Source organism: Notamacropus eugenii, chromosome 1 (genome assembly GCF_028372415.1).
Source record: "Notamacropus eugenii isolate mMacEug1 chromosome 1, mMacEug1.pri_v2, whole genome shotgun sequence".
Lineage (NCBI taxonomy): Eukaryota > Metazoa > Chordata > Mammalia > Diprotodontia > Macropodidae > Notamacropus > Notamacropus eugenii.
This window is the reverse complement of record NC_092872.1, coordinates 641,607,197-641,621,996: the sequence shown is the minus strand read 5'-3', so window position 1 is coordinate 641,621,996 and position 14,800 is coordinate 641,607,197. Positions and strand designations below refer to the sequence as shown.

Sequence of the window (14,800 nt, the reverse complement as noted above, 5' to 3'; positions counted from 1 at the left end):
AAAGTTTGAAATGGTTTGAAATGATCAGCTAAACAGTTTTAATGTTTCATCCTAAATCCTATTTACTTAAACAAGAGCTGATCAAGCTGGCAGTAAAAATCTAGTCTGCCCAAACCTTTAAAGATCTTGTAATTTAATTTTTTTATTTTAATTCTGTGTTCTGTAGCATGTAAATAGGTACATTTTGGTAATCCTTGCCTCTGGACAAGCACAGAATTCTCTCTCTTTTTTTTCTTTCTGGCTAATGGCTAATAACAGAGCCTTGCTTCCTGTCTGATGATGAAAGGGTGGCCGTCAAGTTCTTTTTCTCAGCTCCTACTATGTAATCGAGGCATTTCATGAGCAATTTGGAGAGAAGAATCCTGTGAACTGTTAGCAGTGTTAAGTAGTCATAGTCTCTTTTTGTTTAGAAATTATTTGGGTTTGTTGTTCATGTATGAAACTTAACAAAACTATATGCTGACATTATTTGAAATTATATAAAAAAAGTGTTTTTGCTAACCTAATTCCATGTACACATGTGTGTGTATACAGTTCTCAAAGAGACTCCGCTTCTGTTTTGTTTTTTAAACTAAGTCTGCAGCAAACATCAAATACTACTGAAAGGGGACCGTTGGGTAGGTAGTGTTCTATGTAGCCACAATGACAGTTTCTCATGTTCTAATTCACCTTCACAAATCCATAGCATCGTTCTGGACTAAAGTAATGTCAGTCGTTGACATTTTCGGCAAGTACAAAAAGGACCCCCTATGGCAGCCATTTTTAGTTGTTTCTTAAGATCCAAAGACTGCTGAAAGAACAATTGGATAAAGTTGAGGATTGGAGAAGCTTGATTTTCTTGTTCCTGTGAAATGAAACTCTAGTTCTTTTTCTTTCCCTTCTCCTTAAAAGCAGAAGTCTGTTAGGGGGTTGTAGCTGTGTCAAAGCCGCTGGGATGCCACTGCTGATCACTTTAATTACTACGACTAAGGAGGATAAAATTAAAAGTAGCACCATTGAAGCAGTGGAAGAAAGCTTGCCGAGATGTCGGTGAACTGTGAAATATAAAAATTGCATACCAATACATTTTTATGGGAAGGAAACAAGGAATTACATTACTCATTCTTGAGGAGTTTGTCCTATAATGGTGAAGTTTTGCTTGTACATCTATAGCAGAATTTTGAACATTTCAAAAGAACAAGCAAAAACTTTAAATTTTTATGTGTTCACAAATGTGGCAAATACACTTATAGGAGAAATTAATATTTTTCACTATCAGTAGATCATCAGTTCTAGGATTCATGTGCAGTGTTGTATGTCCCTTGTCTTGAAATAGGTCTGGTATTATACCATGGAAGGACTTTACTCCTTGCTAAGGATGTAGGTCATAGGAAAAACAAAGTTTAAGTGTGTATAACATATTCAAAAGTTTTCCAGAGACTGTGATTTAAGTTCCTGGACCTGAGTTTTTCAACCACCCATAATATCAATACAAATAATTTAGTTTCTTTTTGCCATTTAACTTCCCTCATTGTTCTGGTGACAATAGCACAAAGAAGAATTCATCAGAAGAACTGGATAGTCCATTACAGGATTCCTCTGTATACAAATATAAAAATGAATAACCAGAATTTTAATAAATCATAGTGCTCCTTCAGAAAAGTTATTTAATCACCAGTGATTACAATACACAGGTTTTGTAATAGCAAAATTAAAAATGGGAGTAGGGGTGGGGTAGCCTTGCTAGAAATCTGGCTGTTTAAGTCAACTTGTTCTGTAGTTTAGCCTAATCCTGAATATTAATAAATAGAAAAGTCTCATTTTTTGAAGTTAATGCTCTTAATAACGTGAAGAATCAAAATACTTATTAACTTAGCAATAATTATTGTCCATTCAGAAGTAATAGATGTTTGTTGTAGACTTAAGTCTAACTACTATCTTAAGGATATCTATCCTAGGTAAGTCTATTAAAAATTACCTTTTAAAAAATTCTTTCCTTGGTGTCAAAACAAAGAGAAAAGCTAATATTCTAGTCTCCTGGACAAGATAAGAAAGTGAGTTAATGTTTCTGATCTACGACTCTAAAATTATTGTTTCCTTTTCATTTGTAATAATAATGTTTATTTTCCCTAAATAGTTGTTCACAAACACAGACACAGACACACACACACACACACACACACACACACACACACACACACACACACACACAGCTTTTTCTCCTATTTAGACACTAGTAAAGAAATGACATGCAAATCTGAGTTGCTTCTTTTTTATAGGAAAATCATATTGATCTTGCTCTATTTTTCTCCTGGGGTTGTCCAAACAGATATGAGATATATAATTTATGTTCTTAGATGGAGGTATCATCACATATATACATACATTAAATATATTTTTACTGATTGTCTGGGCACTATACAAAGTAAAATTAACACAGTTCTTCTGGTCTTCTTTCTGGTTTGGGTACTCATTTGTGGACATTTTCATATTTGAAGACTATCAATTTGATTATTACTTTGAATAGTCATTGAATTTAGCACAATCCAATTTTAAAATATTTAACATTACTGCAAAACTCCAAATTTCTTGAGTTATATGTGTAGAAAATATTCAAATGAAGTCATTTTCGTTGTGATGAACTGTAGGAGTTAAGAAAATTTTCAGATATAATTTATTAAATTAAATTGTATATTTAATTAGGATAATAATAGCAAGCATTTCTACATTATGCTTTTAACAAATACTTTTTTTCTCACTTGGTTTCTCTGTCTTGAGGGAAGGGAAGGAGTGAAAAAGCAAACACTACAGACATGCTGGCTATCCCACTAGAGAGCTCTTGGCCCAAGCAAAATTGTCTCTGTAGTGTTAGGACATTAGGAGAAAAGTAAACCAAGGCAATCTGATAGGGAACTAGAATTCTGTCAGTCAGGCTCAAGATTTTGTGCTGTGTCCACGTACTTTGTTTACTGTAGGGTTTTATGAGTTGTAACCTGCCCGTGCAGGCTGTTAATGAGGCTAAATCTTGCTGCTAGAGAATTGAATTACAGCACACCTCTGGGCTAATGGTTATAAACAGAAAGTCCCATTAGGGCTGCTTTCTGATTCGTTCATTTGCATTTTTTCTATTGTATGAAGAACAATGATGAGTAAATAGGTACAAACAAACAATTTACACGGAAATGGATAAAATGTAGCTAATTAGGATTTAGTGTTGGTTTTATTAATGATTGCCCAAACTAAGGAGCATTCTGTAGAAATCTTTGCTGAAGGAAAGTGTTCTTTTTCTCTTTTTTGGGGTGGATGGGGGAGTTGAGGGAGTGGAGGACAGGGAGAAGCATGGAATGGTATTTACATATCTCTTATAAGAATAAGTTTCCATTTCAATTTCAAAAAGATATATTCATTTATTTCATTCAAATTCTGTTAAGATTACTACATCTTCTTAGTTTAACTAATTGAATTCTAGCTCCACACATATCTTTTATTCCTGTGTAAGGAAATTAACTTAAAACTTGATGCCTGGGGTAAACTATCAGTTTTCATTAATGTTTTCAGCTTTCTTAGGTTCAAGATACGTAAATTTAGTATTTTCTTCACTTTGTCATGTAATTTGGTGCTCTTGTTTAAAACCTGAATTTCTATTTCTCCTGTTTTCCCCATATACTACTTATAAGCTATAAGTTTTCATTTTTTTTTTACTTTGTGCTGCATCCTCTTGCAACCCTCATCTCTACTGTTCTACTGGCTCCTACTTTAACTGTCTCCTGCTTTCTTTCTTCCCACCTTTCTCCTTCCTTTCACCTGAGTGATAAAATGAAGGCCTTGTGGTGGGGCAGCTACAGGATCTTATGATGAGTCAGGAAACCTGGGTTTTAGTCCCCACCCTGCCACTGTTTGTATGACCTTGGGCAAGTCATTTAACAAATAGATCTGTTGTTACTGCAACTAACTGTATAGATAAGGATTTAAATTTCTTCATCTGTAAAATGAGTGGGTTGAATTAAATGGTTTTGAAGGTTCCTTCCAGCTCTAAATCTGTGATCCTATGATTTCTTTTTCCTTATCTATAAAATGATGAGGTTTCATTTAGATGGTCTCTTAGTGCCTCCTTCAACCTCTAAGATGCCTTGTTAGAAGTTATGAGTGTGCCCTTTGAAAAAAAAAGGAAGATTGTCCCGGGAGAAAGTATCTGACTTAGCAGCAGTCATCTGTGCATATTAGTATTCAATTTATCATTGGCCAGTTCTCCGTTGGTTTACCCTGCTTGATACCCCCAAACACAAAGAGGGACAAAAAGGATTTAATTGAAGGAACATACAGAAAAAAAAAAATTATAAAAGAGGTAAAATGCCTGTTTTAACCAAGGTGCATTCTGATCCATGGTTGTGCTGGTTTGCTGCATGCACTAGGAATACCTTCCCATTTCTCCCAGTTTCACTTCTAACCCACATAAACAATGGAGGTTCTTTATTCCAAAACCCTTTTGCTCTGGCAAATCTGATCCCCAGAGGGTGAAGCTACTGCTCTATCTCCCCTCAGGGTTCTAAGTTTACCCCTAAGGGGCAGCTTGCCTTTCTGATGCCTAGCTAGACTTCATTGTGGTGGGTTTTTTCCTAAAATGACTTCACTAGTTATATTTAGTATATACTACCTGACATTGATTGTCTCATTGATACTGGCCCAATATCAGTCAAATCACTTTTGCAAAACACATTTACTGAAAAGATATAGCAAGAACCAAAGCAAACAAACAAACAGTACCCCCCCACCTGAATTTGGGCATACTCTCCCTCTATCACCTCTGTCCCTGGGGGATGGCGGGGGTGGGGGGGGGGTGGCAATGGGTTCAAACTTAAAGCAGCTAGTACAAAGCATTCCCCCCACCAGTTTACTGCCAGATGTAGCACAGCGAGTCAATCTCTGGCTTCCGGGCATGGTGCAGCCCTTGGCTCATGAGGTGGTCCATTGCTCGCGGGTCAAGCACATAGCTCCTCCAGGCTGTCTTTCCTTCCACTAGGCAAGCCTTTGTCCCCGAAAGGGCCACCTCCTGTTTTTATCTTCTTTCCTTTGGTACTATGCCTTGTGAGACTTCAAAGGGTCAAAGAAACAGAAGTAGTACTTAAAAAAAAAAAAAAAATCACAGTGTCTGGGATAGGGAAAATGGGGAGCTTTTCATGTTCTCCTCAAATTGCAACTAAAACCAGCTCTGACTAGTTAGGCCAAAGTGAATGTGCTAATCCTAAAGTAAGCACAAATTAGTCTAGCGATTGGGGAAACGAGAAAGTCCTGTCAATTTTACCCTCATGACATCTCTCCAATACCCCTTCTTTCCTCTGACACTGCCAACAGCCTGGTGCAGACCCTCATCTCCTGACTCCTAGACTATCAAAATGCCTGGCTGATTGGTCTTCGTCAGGTCGCTCCCCAATTTAGTCCACCCTTCACTCACCGGTGAAAATGATGTTAATAAAGGGCATTTCTGACCAGGTCACCTCCTTATTCAGTAAATTCCAGTTGCTCCCTCTCACCTCCAGGTTCTAATGTAAAATCTTTTATTTGGAGTTCAGATGCCTTCATAATCTGCCTCCCTTCCCTTTCTAGTCTTATTACTCTTTAATCCCTTTATATACTTTGGGATGCAATGCCACTGGCCTTCTAGCTATTTCCCCATCTCCCAACTCTGGTCCTTTTAACTGGTTGTCCCCCAAGCCTGGAATTCATTTCCTCTTCTCCACCTCCTGATTTCCCTGGCTTCCCTCAAGTCCCTGCCAAAAGCCCTGAAGAAGTCCTTTCACTGCCCCCTTTAATGCTTGTGCCTTCCCTCTCTGATTGTCTCTGATTTATCCTATATATATTTCGTTTGTATGTAGTTGTTTGTTTGTTGTCTCCCCTACTAGACTGTGAGTTCCTTGAGAAAGTAGACTGCTGTTGTGTTTTTTTTTCCCTTTCTTAGCACTTAGCACAAAGCATGGCAGATGGTATGTTTATTGACTGACTGACAGAGTACCCTTGACAAAAAGTTGAAAGGGTGAATGCTTTGTTGCAGCCACTTTAAATTTGAGCCTGCTCACCCCACTGATTAAGGTGATAAAGGAGAAAGTAAGCCCAAATATTTGGGAAGTGGGGGATAGGAGGAAATATTTTTTTTTCCTTTAGTTCTTGCCATATCTTTTCAGTAAATATCCCTTTGTAAAAGGTAATTTAGGTTAATTGGTTAAATGATATGGGGACATTATTCACTGGGTCAGTCAGTGATGGAGAAAGATATGAAATCTTAATTGATAAATTGCTATTAGGGAGAACGCGCTGGAAAAGCAGTTCAAACTGATAGCATTAGAAAGATATCCTGAGACTTTTTATGATATAAAGTGATGGCAGCAATGGCAATGACTTCAGCCAAGGTGAGGAAAGAGGTGTCCTTGTATTGAAAACTCTGCCCCGGTCCAGGTATACCACAGGAAGCTAGTTGACTATTAGGAGAATCCCAGAAATGTAGAGCACCTTGGCAAAAACTGTTGACACCCTATGGCTCGGGGCAACCAATTTGTGGTGACATTATAAAATTACAGCTCTTAAGGGGTGAAAAGGAAAAGATTGTGAACACCAGATTTAAAATGTTTATCTGGCTATGGGGGTCTGCTGTTGCTTTAAGTTCATTAGCTATTGAATGAATTAAAGGAAAAAATGGTTGAAGACAGTTTTGCCATCAGAAGCATAGATATTTTCAAGCAAGTGTACCTCCCTCTTGTTAAACTGCCCTGCTCCATGCTTGCTGAAGATGTAATCAAGACTCCCTTGGCAGGCTCCAAACTGAAGCAGAGTCATAGGAAAGAGAGATCTGAGTAACTAACCACAGCCACCTCAGACTGGCCAAACTGGGCAGCCACCACATCCAATATAATCACCTAATTGTGAGGAACTCTATAATATGTACAACATCCTACAGTTCTCATACCCGCTCTAATAGAAGTGAAATGTGAAACTCTAGTTCTTTATCTGTTTCAGCACCAGTTACCACCCTCACCTGATATATCTGTATAGTTTGAATTAGTATGACTTGTAGCTGTGATAATTACCTTGTTCGTTCCTAAAATGAAAAATAACAATAAAATCCAATGATAACCTTCATCTGAAGGAGTGAGTTGCATTCATCAAATACCTAATTTCATTTGAGTTGGTTTTGGGCAAAGTTTTTGTTATACGTTAGTTTGGTGCAAATATTTTTGTAGGAGCAGTTATTGTACATTAAACAGAGTGGCATGTATGTGATACAATAAAACTCTTGTAAGAATTCATCTCTGATTTAAAAAAAAGAAACCCCAACCCTCAGGGTTGAACCTCAAAAGAAAAGAAAGCAATACCATCCATCTCGTTGGACCTGACTTGTCATTATGAACAATAATTGAGATATGAGCACTCTTCATTATTTATATGGGCAATGTATGAAAGTTATATACTTGTCTCCCCTCCCCCCACTTCCAGCAGAACAGTGAGTCCAGTCCAGAAAAATCAGTAGCTCTTTTTTTCCTTTAGTTTGCTGATAAGTTACTCTCCTACCAGTAGCACTATGGCTTTTCACTCTCCCTGAGTTGGTATTGTTGTTTTCCCAGTGCTACTGATATTATCGTTCAAACCCATCCCTCTTCTGAAGTTCCCTATTACTGTTGAGGGCACCACCATTCTTCTAGTCACCTAGGTTCACAACCTTGAAGTCATCTTTGAATCATCACTCTCCCTCATAATGCATATTCATTCAGTTGCCAAGTCTTATCAATTCTACCTCCACAATATCTGTTATTTGTTCCCTTCTATTCTAGTCACTCAGCTACCCTCATCTTTCAAGTCTTTATCAGCTCTTATCTGGACCATTGCAATGCCCTCCTAATTGCTCCCCTGTCTCAAGTCTCTCTGCAATCCATATTCCACATAGCCACTCAAGTGATAATCCTAAAGCCCAGTTTTGACCATGTCACTCCTCTTCTTAGTAAATTCAGTGGCCTCAGAAGAAGAAGATTCTTGAGCCCTGCCCTCCAAAATTACTTTATACATATTCTCATTAAGTATGAGTGCATGTATGGATATGCGTGTGTGTGTTAATCTGTCCCCTGGCTAAACATAGACTCCTTGTTGGCAGGGACTATTTCTTTTTTATTTCTGTCACTAACACTTAACACAGTGTCTGGAGCATAGTGGGTACTTAATAAAAATGTTTGTTGATTTATTGATTGTCTCCCTTATCACCAATCATCACTCTTCAACTCTTTACAGTATTACTTTTGCCTTTAACATTCTTACTAAATCTTTTTTTCTTAAAGGTCATCAGTGGCCTTCAACCAACCAAATCCAACTGCTCGCAGAACTGATAGAATGTTGGATTTGGAACTCAGAGATACCTGAGTATGTATCTCATCTCCAATACTTATATCTATGAGACCATGGGCAAGTTGCTTAACCTCTCAGAACCTAGGTTTCCTTACCTATAAAATGAGGATAACAGTGCCTCTAGCACCAACCTTACAGGGTTAGTATGACAGTTAAATGAGATCATGTATGTAAAGTGCTCTACAAACTTAATATACCATATGGGTGTCAGTTCTTGCTCTGGCAGCATTCCTTCAGGACCACTCCCATAGTCAGGCACTCCCAGTTACTCATTGAAGTCCTAAATGTTGCTCCCTTTGGGGTTCTTGGGGCAACTCTTGAGGTTTGAGAGTCTTGTTCTTGAGAGTGTGGAAATGTATGTAAGACATTTTCTGGTACTACCAATCATGAGTTTTCACCATTGTGGTTCTCCCTTGATTATAAGCCAGTAGTCTCCATAAGCTTTTAGGAAAAGGTATTTACTAAAGCAATATGTCAAGAACATTTGGTACAGAACATTTCCTGCAAACTGGGAGTTCATTCTTCTCCTGCATACATAATGCCCCTCTATTGAATAAGCTCCAACTTAAAGATACATGTGTAGCAAAGTTGTACCCCTAAATCATGGCACTGGGATGCCTTTTCTCCCTTTGTGGAGTCTTCATGCAATTCCCATCAGGTATGACCTGATGAAGATGTCAAGGGAAAGGGCATCTTGTTATTTGAGGTTGGAGTGAAGAGCTACTCCTGACCTTACATTGTTATCACTAGCAAAAACAACAGTAATAGTAACAATACTTACCTTCCTGCAGTATGTAAATGTAAAGCATCTGCTTCACACCATCAACCCAGTCTTACCTCCCAACTTCTGTGTTTATCTTACTGGTGCCAATTTTCCCAGTCACCCAAGTTCTAAACTTCAGGCATCTCTGACTCCACACTCACTCCCCAATTCAGTCACCAAATTATACCAAATCCACTGCTACAATATTAGTTCTGTCCATCCCCTCCCTTCTTTTTACAGTGCTACTACATCATGCAGATACTCATTACCTTTCACCTAGACTATTACAATTATCTCCTAACTGGTCTCTTGCCTCTAATTTCGTCCCTTGAACCTGTCTTACATACACCTGCCAAATTAATGTTCTTAAAACAGAGCGCTAATCTCTTCACTTTTCCACTTTAAAACTTTATTATTTCACCATTGGCAACTGAATAAAGTTCAAATGTTTTAACCCAAAATTCATATCTGCCAAAATGTAGTCCCAGATATTTTCAGCCTTGCCTTCAAATGACCCTCTGTACTTCTCTGTACATTGATTAGTTCATATTCCCCCCAAATACCCCAAAATTTGCTGCACCTATGTTGTTTTTGTACTTGCTGTTCCATACCTGGGTTCTTTCCATACTCTCCTGTTCTTTTCCTGTTGAAATCCATGCATTTTTCAAGGCCAAATTATAATACTATCTAATTTTTGAAGCCTTCCTTGATCCTTCTAGCTGAGAGATCTCTTCTTCTACATTATAGGATTTTACATTACGTTATGCATTATAGAATTCTACATTACAGGATTTTATTTAAGTCTTCTTGTATATCCCAGTTCTGCTTTAGACCCTTGTTATTTGTGTTATTGTTTTATGTCCCATCTTAGGTTATAAATTTGCCCTCCTACATTCCACAGTCTAGCCAAACTGTCCTCTTTCTTCTTCACTCATCATACTCTATCTCCCGTCTCTGTTCCTTTACGCTGACCACTCTCCCATAGAATCCCTCTCTTCCTTTAAGATATAGCTCAAGCACCTGATCTGTCTCCACCTTAGTTCATCTGTAAACTATAATTATAGCATCTACACCACAAGGTTACAGTGAGAAATTAAATGAGATGCTAGCATAGTGCCTGGCTTGTAGTAGTTGTTTAATAAATAATTGCTCATTTTTGCTGACTGAAGGTAGGGGCCCACGCCTTACGCGTTTGTATACCTCCTACATCTCCCTATCTTGTAATCAATAAATATTTATTAAATGAATCAATGATTTTTATTTTTAAAGCAAGAATGTTGATAGATTCTATATTCTCAACTAACAAACCTTGAATTGGTTGTAACTTAAATATTGCTTTGTTTTTAAAAGACTTTTTACACAACTGATAAACTGAATTTTTATGACCCTATACTGCATTTGACACTCATTTTGCCTCACAAAAGCTGTCCATTTCTCTTATTTGGTAATATTGTACTACAACATTATAAATTCTTATGCTTTTATTAATAGCTGGCAGGTTAAATCCTATCCTTAAAGTACAAAAATGTTAATTCTATTTCTACATCATGGATCTTTTCTACACCTGTGGTTCAATTTATGAGAACACTGATTTAACATGGCAATAAATCTTCTTATATATAATTCCTAATCATTTTCTAAGTGATATATCTTACCAGAGAGTCACTTAAAAAGAAACTGGCTCAAAATATTTTTAGATGAACATTTTAATACAGTAATTTTTAATGGTTAAAAAAATCTGATTCTGGGATGCCTTTAAAAATTGTGTGACACCTAACTGATATGGAGCATCCTATTTATAATGTGGGCCAAGCACCATGCTGTAAACCAGTTACTATCATGATGATCAGATTGAGAATGAAATTGCATTTCTGTCAATTACTGAGTTGGCAACTGTTCAATATATCTTAGCAGCAAGATGAAGAGCGACGTCGGCAGCTGAGAGAGCGAGCTCGTCAGCTAATAGCAGAAGCTCGATCTGGAGTGAAGATGTCAGAACTTCCCAACTATAGTGAAATAGCGGCAGAAAAGTTGAAAGAAAGGTCAAAGGCATCTGGAGGTGAGTTAAAGAAGCTTGTATCATATTCCAGTAACAACCCCAAAATCAGTGTTGGACCTTTTGGACCATTTCTTTTTTTATTCATACCTCAAAATATTGTAGCAGGTATATAAGGGTGTAAAGTACACATTAATATCAGAAAAACCAGCAAATCAAATTAATGGTTTTTGTTTTTTTAAACTCAACTTTACTGTTTTAATTCTCCGAAGCCCAGAAGTACAACATACACTGGTAAGAATATATTCATACTTTGAAAAATTTATGAGCTGTGATTTATAGTTTTGATCAGAGTGATATCACATTGATTATAACATAATTATTTTGCATAAAACTTCCAACATAAGAGGAGTACACATGACCTTTTACTGCTAAACTTTGAAATTAAAGCTTTTTTATTCACTTGTAGCATACTTTAATGAAGTCTGACAATCTTTTGCCATTTAAATGTTTGTATTATTACCTACTGTATGGGAACAGTAGTCCTTGGACCCAGTTTTTTGATACCTATCACTTGTTTATAGTCAATATTAAACTATTTCAACCCTAAATTCAAAATATCACTAAGAGTGATCTTCTTTCCAATAATATTTGCTAAAGTAATATGGAGTAAAACTCAAATTCTGAACACTAGTCTCATTTAGTCTCCTTGTTCTCTGGATGCCATCTTCATACTCTACAAAAATTATCTTAAGCTCATTATCAGAATAAGGACTAGCTTTCATCTAGCTGTGCAATCATTATAAATCCAATGTATATTATTTTAAATACTAATTATTAAAGGGAATTTTATCTGATAGTGTTCATTTCAGCCTATTTTTGATTTGGAATTTCTTGTCTTTTTGATCCAAGAGGGAGAGATCGCTTGGAAGGTTGTATTTTTCTATCAACAGATCCCATATTTTCTAGTAAACGAAGCCAAAATACTTTTTTGTTTTAAGCTCATCTCAGAATGCTGAGATCACCCTGAAGAGTAGGGCAAGTATGGGCTAGAACGAGGAGTTAGGGGTTGAAACCTGGATAAAGTGTTTCTTCAGAGTGAGCTCAAGCTGTGGGCACAAAGAATAATTCTGAGAAAAGAGTTCACACTATTTGCTCCTGTTGCTGCTATTCCTAGTTGATTTCACATGTTAAAGGCTTCTTTTGCTGAGAAATTTCAGCTAAATGCTTATTGTGTCCAACCCCTCCTTTCATTAAATCTGAAAGCTTCTTCTGCAAATAATCTTGTATTTGTCAGCTTATATCTTGGTGAGTTACAACCTTCATGTTACTTTTTCATAAAGTTTATAAACTTAGTTTTTTGAACTCTTTCATCATTCCAAGTTTCTTAATTGCTGTACCTTCACTGTTTCTCCATCATTTCATAACAAGGTTACCAGGACTGCTTGCAGCTTCACAAACATAGTTTTATTTCTCCAAAGCCAGAAAGTTTTCCTTTCATTTGTATTTAATAAAGGAATTTCATTTGATATAATTCATTTTATTTGTAAAATATATGTTATATCTGTTTATTAATATCCTTGATGGGGCTCAATTCTCACTTTTTAGAAAGCTTTTCCTATACTACTCACATATTCCCTCTTTAAGCTGCCAGTGGAGTCTTCCTTCAAAATTCCAAAAGGCAGTATGGCATAGTAGCAGTAGTGAGAATGCTGTGACAACCAATACTAGAACATTTTTAAGGTTGTGATTAGATAAGTATGCTACTTTAACCAAAAAAAATATGCTTATGTATTTATACTTAGCAATAAACTATGAATATTGAATATGTAATGGAGTAATTAGTGGGGAGAGATGTTGGCTATACAGACAAGCCAACTCCCCTAATCTCATCCTTGCTCCCAAAAGTCAAACCTGGTTTAAGGAACTGAAGATGGTTTGGTCCAAGACCCAATGGAAAAGTCTGTGCCTTTCCCTGACTGAAGAAAGCAAAAGCCTAAAGCCAATCCCCACAGTGAATAATAATCCCCTCTAGAAGTACAAAGGGCCAGATTGGTGATCAGCATTAGAGCTATGAGAGCTGAGAACCAGGAGAATATTCCTAGCATCAGCTATGAGGAAGAGAGAAGAGATGAAACAGGAAGTTGTTCAGAAGCCTCTGAAGATCTTAGATCAGTTAACCTGAGGGATCCAAGTGCCTCAGACCTGCTTCTCCAGCAGATGTTGAACATTGGGGCAGAGCAGATGCTGTCCTGTGGCCAAGCTTGACTTTGAGTGGAATAGTACCATTTTCTGTCATGAACTGAGCCCTCTCCTTTCCCTTCATTGGAAAGGGCAGTTCAGACTAGGAAGAGCCATGCTCAGAAAAACTTAAGAAAAGGGAGGGGGTTGGAAGACCAAAAGAAACAGTCCTTTTTCCTCTCTTAGTTACATTGCCTGAAATTCCACTAACCTGAGCTTCATTTAGGTTCTTTCAAAATGGAAATACCCAGGCTGGACATTAGATTTATCTATCTAAAATTATGACTTAAATTCATTTAATTGAATTGTCTTTCTCTCTAAATCTACCTTGATCAAGCTATATAAGGGAATGGGAGACACTGAACATGAGCTTTGAACCTTTAGCGCAGTGATTCTTAACCTTTTTCGTATCATGAATCCCTTCTCAGAATTATGTTTTTAAATGCACAAAATAAGATCTAGCATTGCCAAGCAAACCAATTATGTTGAAATACAGTTATAAAAAATAAATCTTTAGACAAGTTCATGATTAAGAACTCCTGCATTAGGGGGGATTTGGCCTCCTCAGGATTAGGTGGGAGCCAATTTTATACAAAGCAAAACTACCCCACATGTGCTGAATCAGGTAATTAGAAATGTTTTCTCCCTTTGTCTTTTTTCCCTGTTCCTCAGCAATAACCATAAACTGCCTCTATAGTGATATAACAGAGTAATGATGGTTTATCAGAAACACAAACTAGAGGTCCATTTAGATCACTGATAGGAAACCTCAGAAAAAAGATTCTTGCTTACTGTTAGAAATTGAACTAAAAAACTTTTGTGATTGTTTCCTTCCAATTGATTATATATTGTTTAGAACATGTATAATTAGACATGTCAGCAGCTTAGTGACTATTGGATCAGTTTTCCATTTAGGCATGCCTCTATGAGTCTACAACTATTTCTCTTCTTGATTAGAACAAAATCACAATTAGTTGATCTTTTAGAATTTTAGAGCTTGGAAAAAGATCTTGGAATTCAGTTAGTCCAACCTCACCATTTTATATAGCTAAAAAACTGAGATCCAGAATGAATCAACATTTTAGAGGCTCAAGTTAGAGCTAGAAGAGATCTTAGAGAGCATCTAGTCCAACTAACTCATTTTACAGATAAGCAAACTGAGGTCCAAAAGAGGTGAGCCAACTACCCCCAAATCCTAGAGACTAAGAAGTAAAAGCAGGACATATAAAGTTTGTCTCTACTTTTAATGGGCATACATAATGGAAAAATATAAGGAATCCTCTGAGTGTTGTAGCCTCAATAGTACTTCTTCCATATATTCATATATGTGCCTTTGTCAAAGGTTTCAAGACCCTTACAAATCAGTTCTTGTGGCACTCTGGCAAAGATAATACCTCTAACATATGCAATTTTGCCAAGAGTCCATTATTTTATTT

At 36.9% G+C, this 14,800-nt stretch overlaps 1 protein-coding gene across 16 annotated transcripts in view; it reads left to right on the top strand.

Moving 5' to 3' along the window:
- The window catches only part of EHBP1 (EH domain binding protein 1), a 417,522-nt gene that overhangs the window by 322,364 nt on the left and 80,358 nt on the right, over positions 1 to 14,800 (top strand). For all 16 annotated transcript variants that reach the window (XM_072635440.1, XM_072635441.1, XM_072635433.1 and 13 more), the window contains one exon: positions 11,039 to 11,186. In XM_072635440.1, coding sequence (XP_072491541.1) covers positions 11,039 to 11,186 — 148 coding nt within the window. The remainder of the gene's footprint in view (positions 1 to 11,038; positions 11,187 to 14,800) is intronic.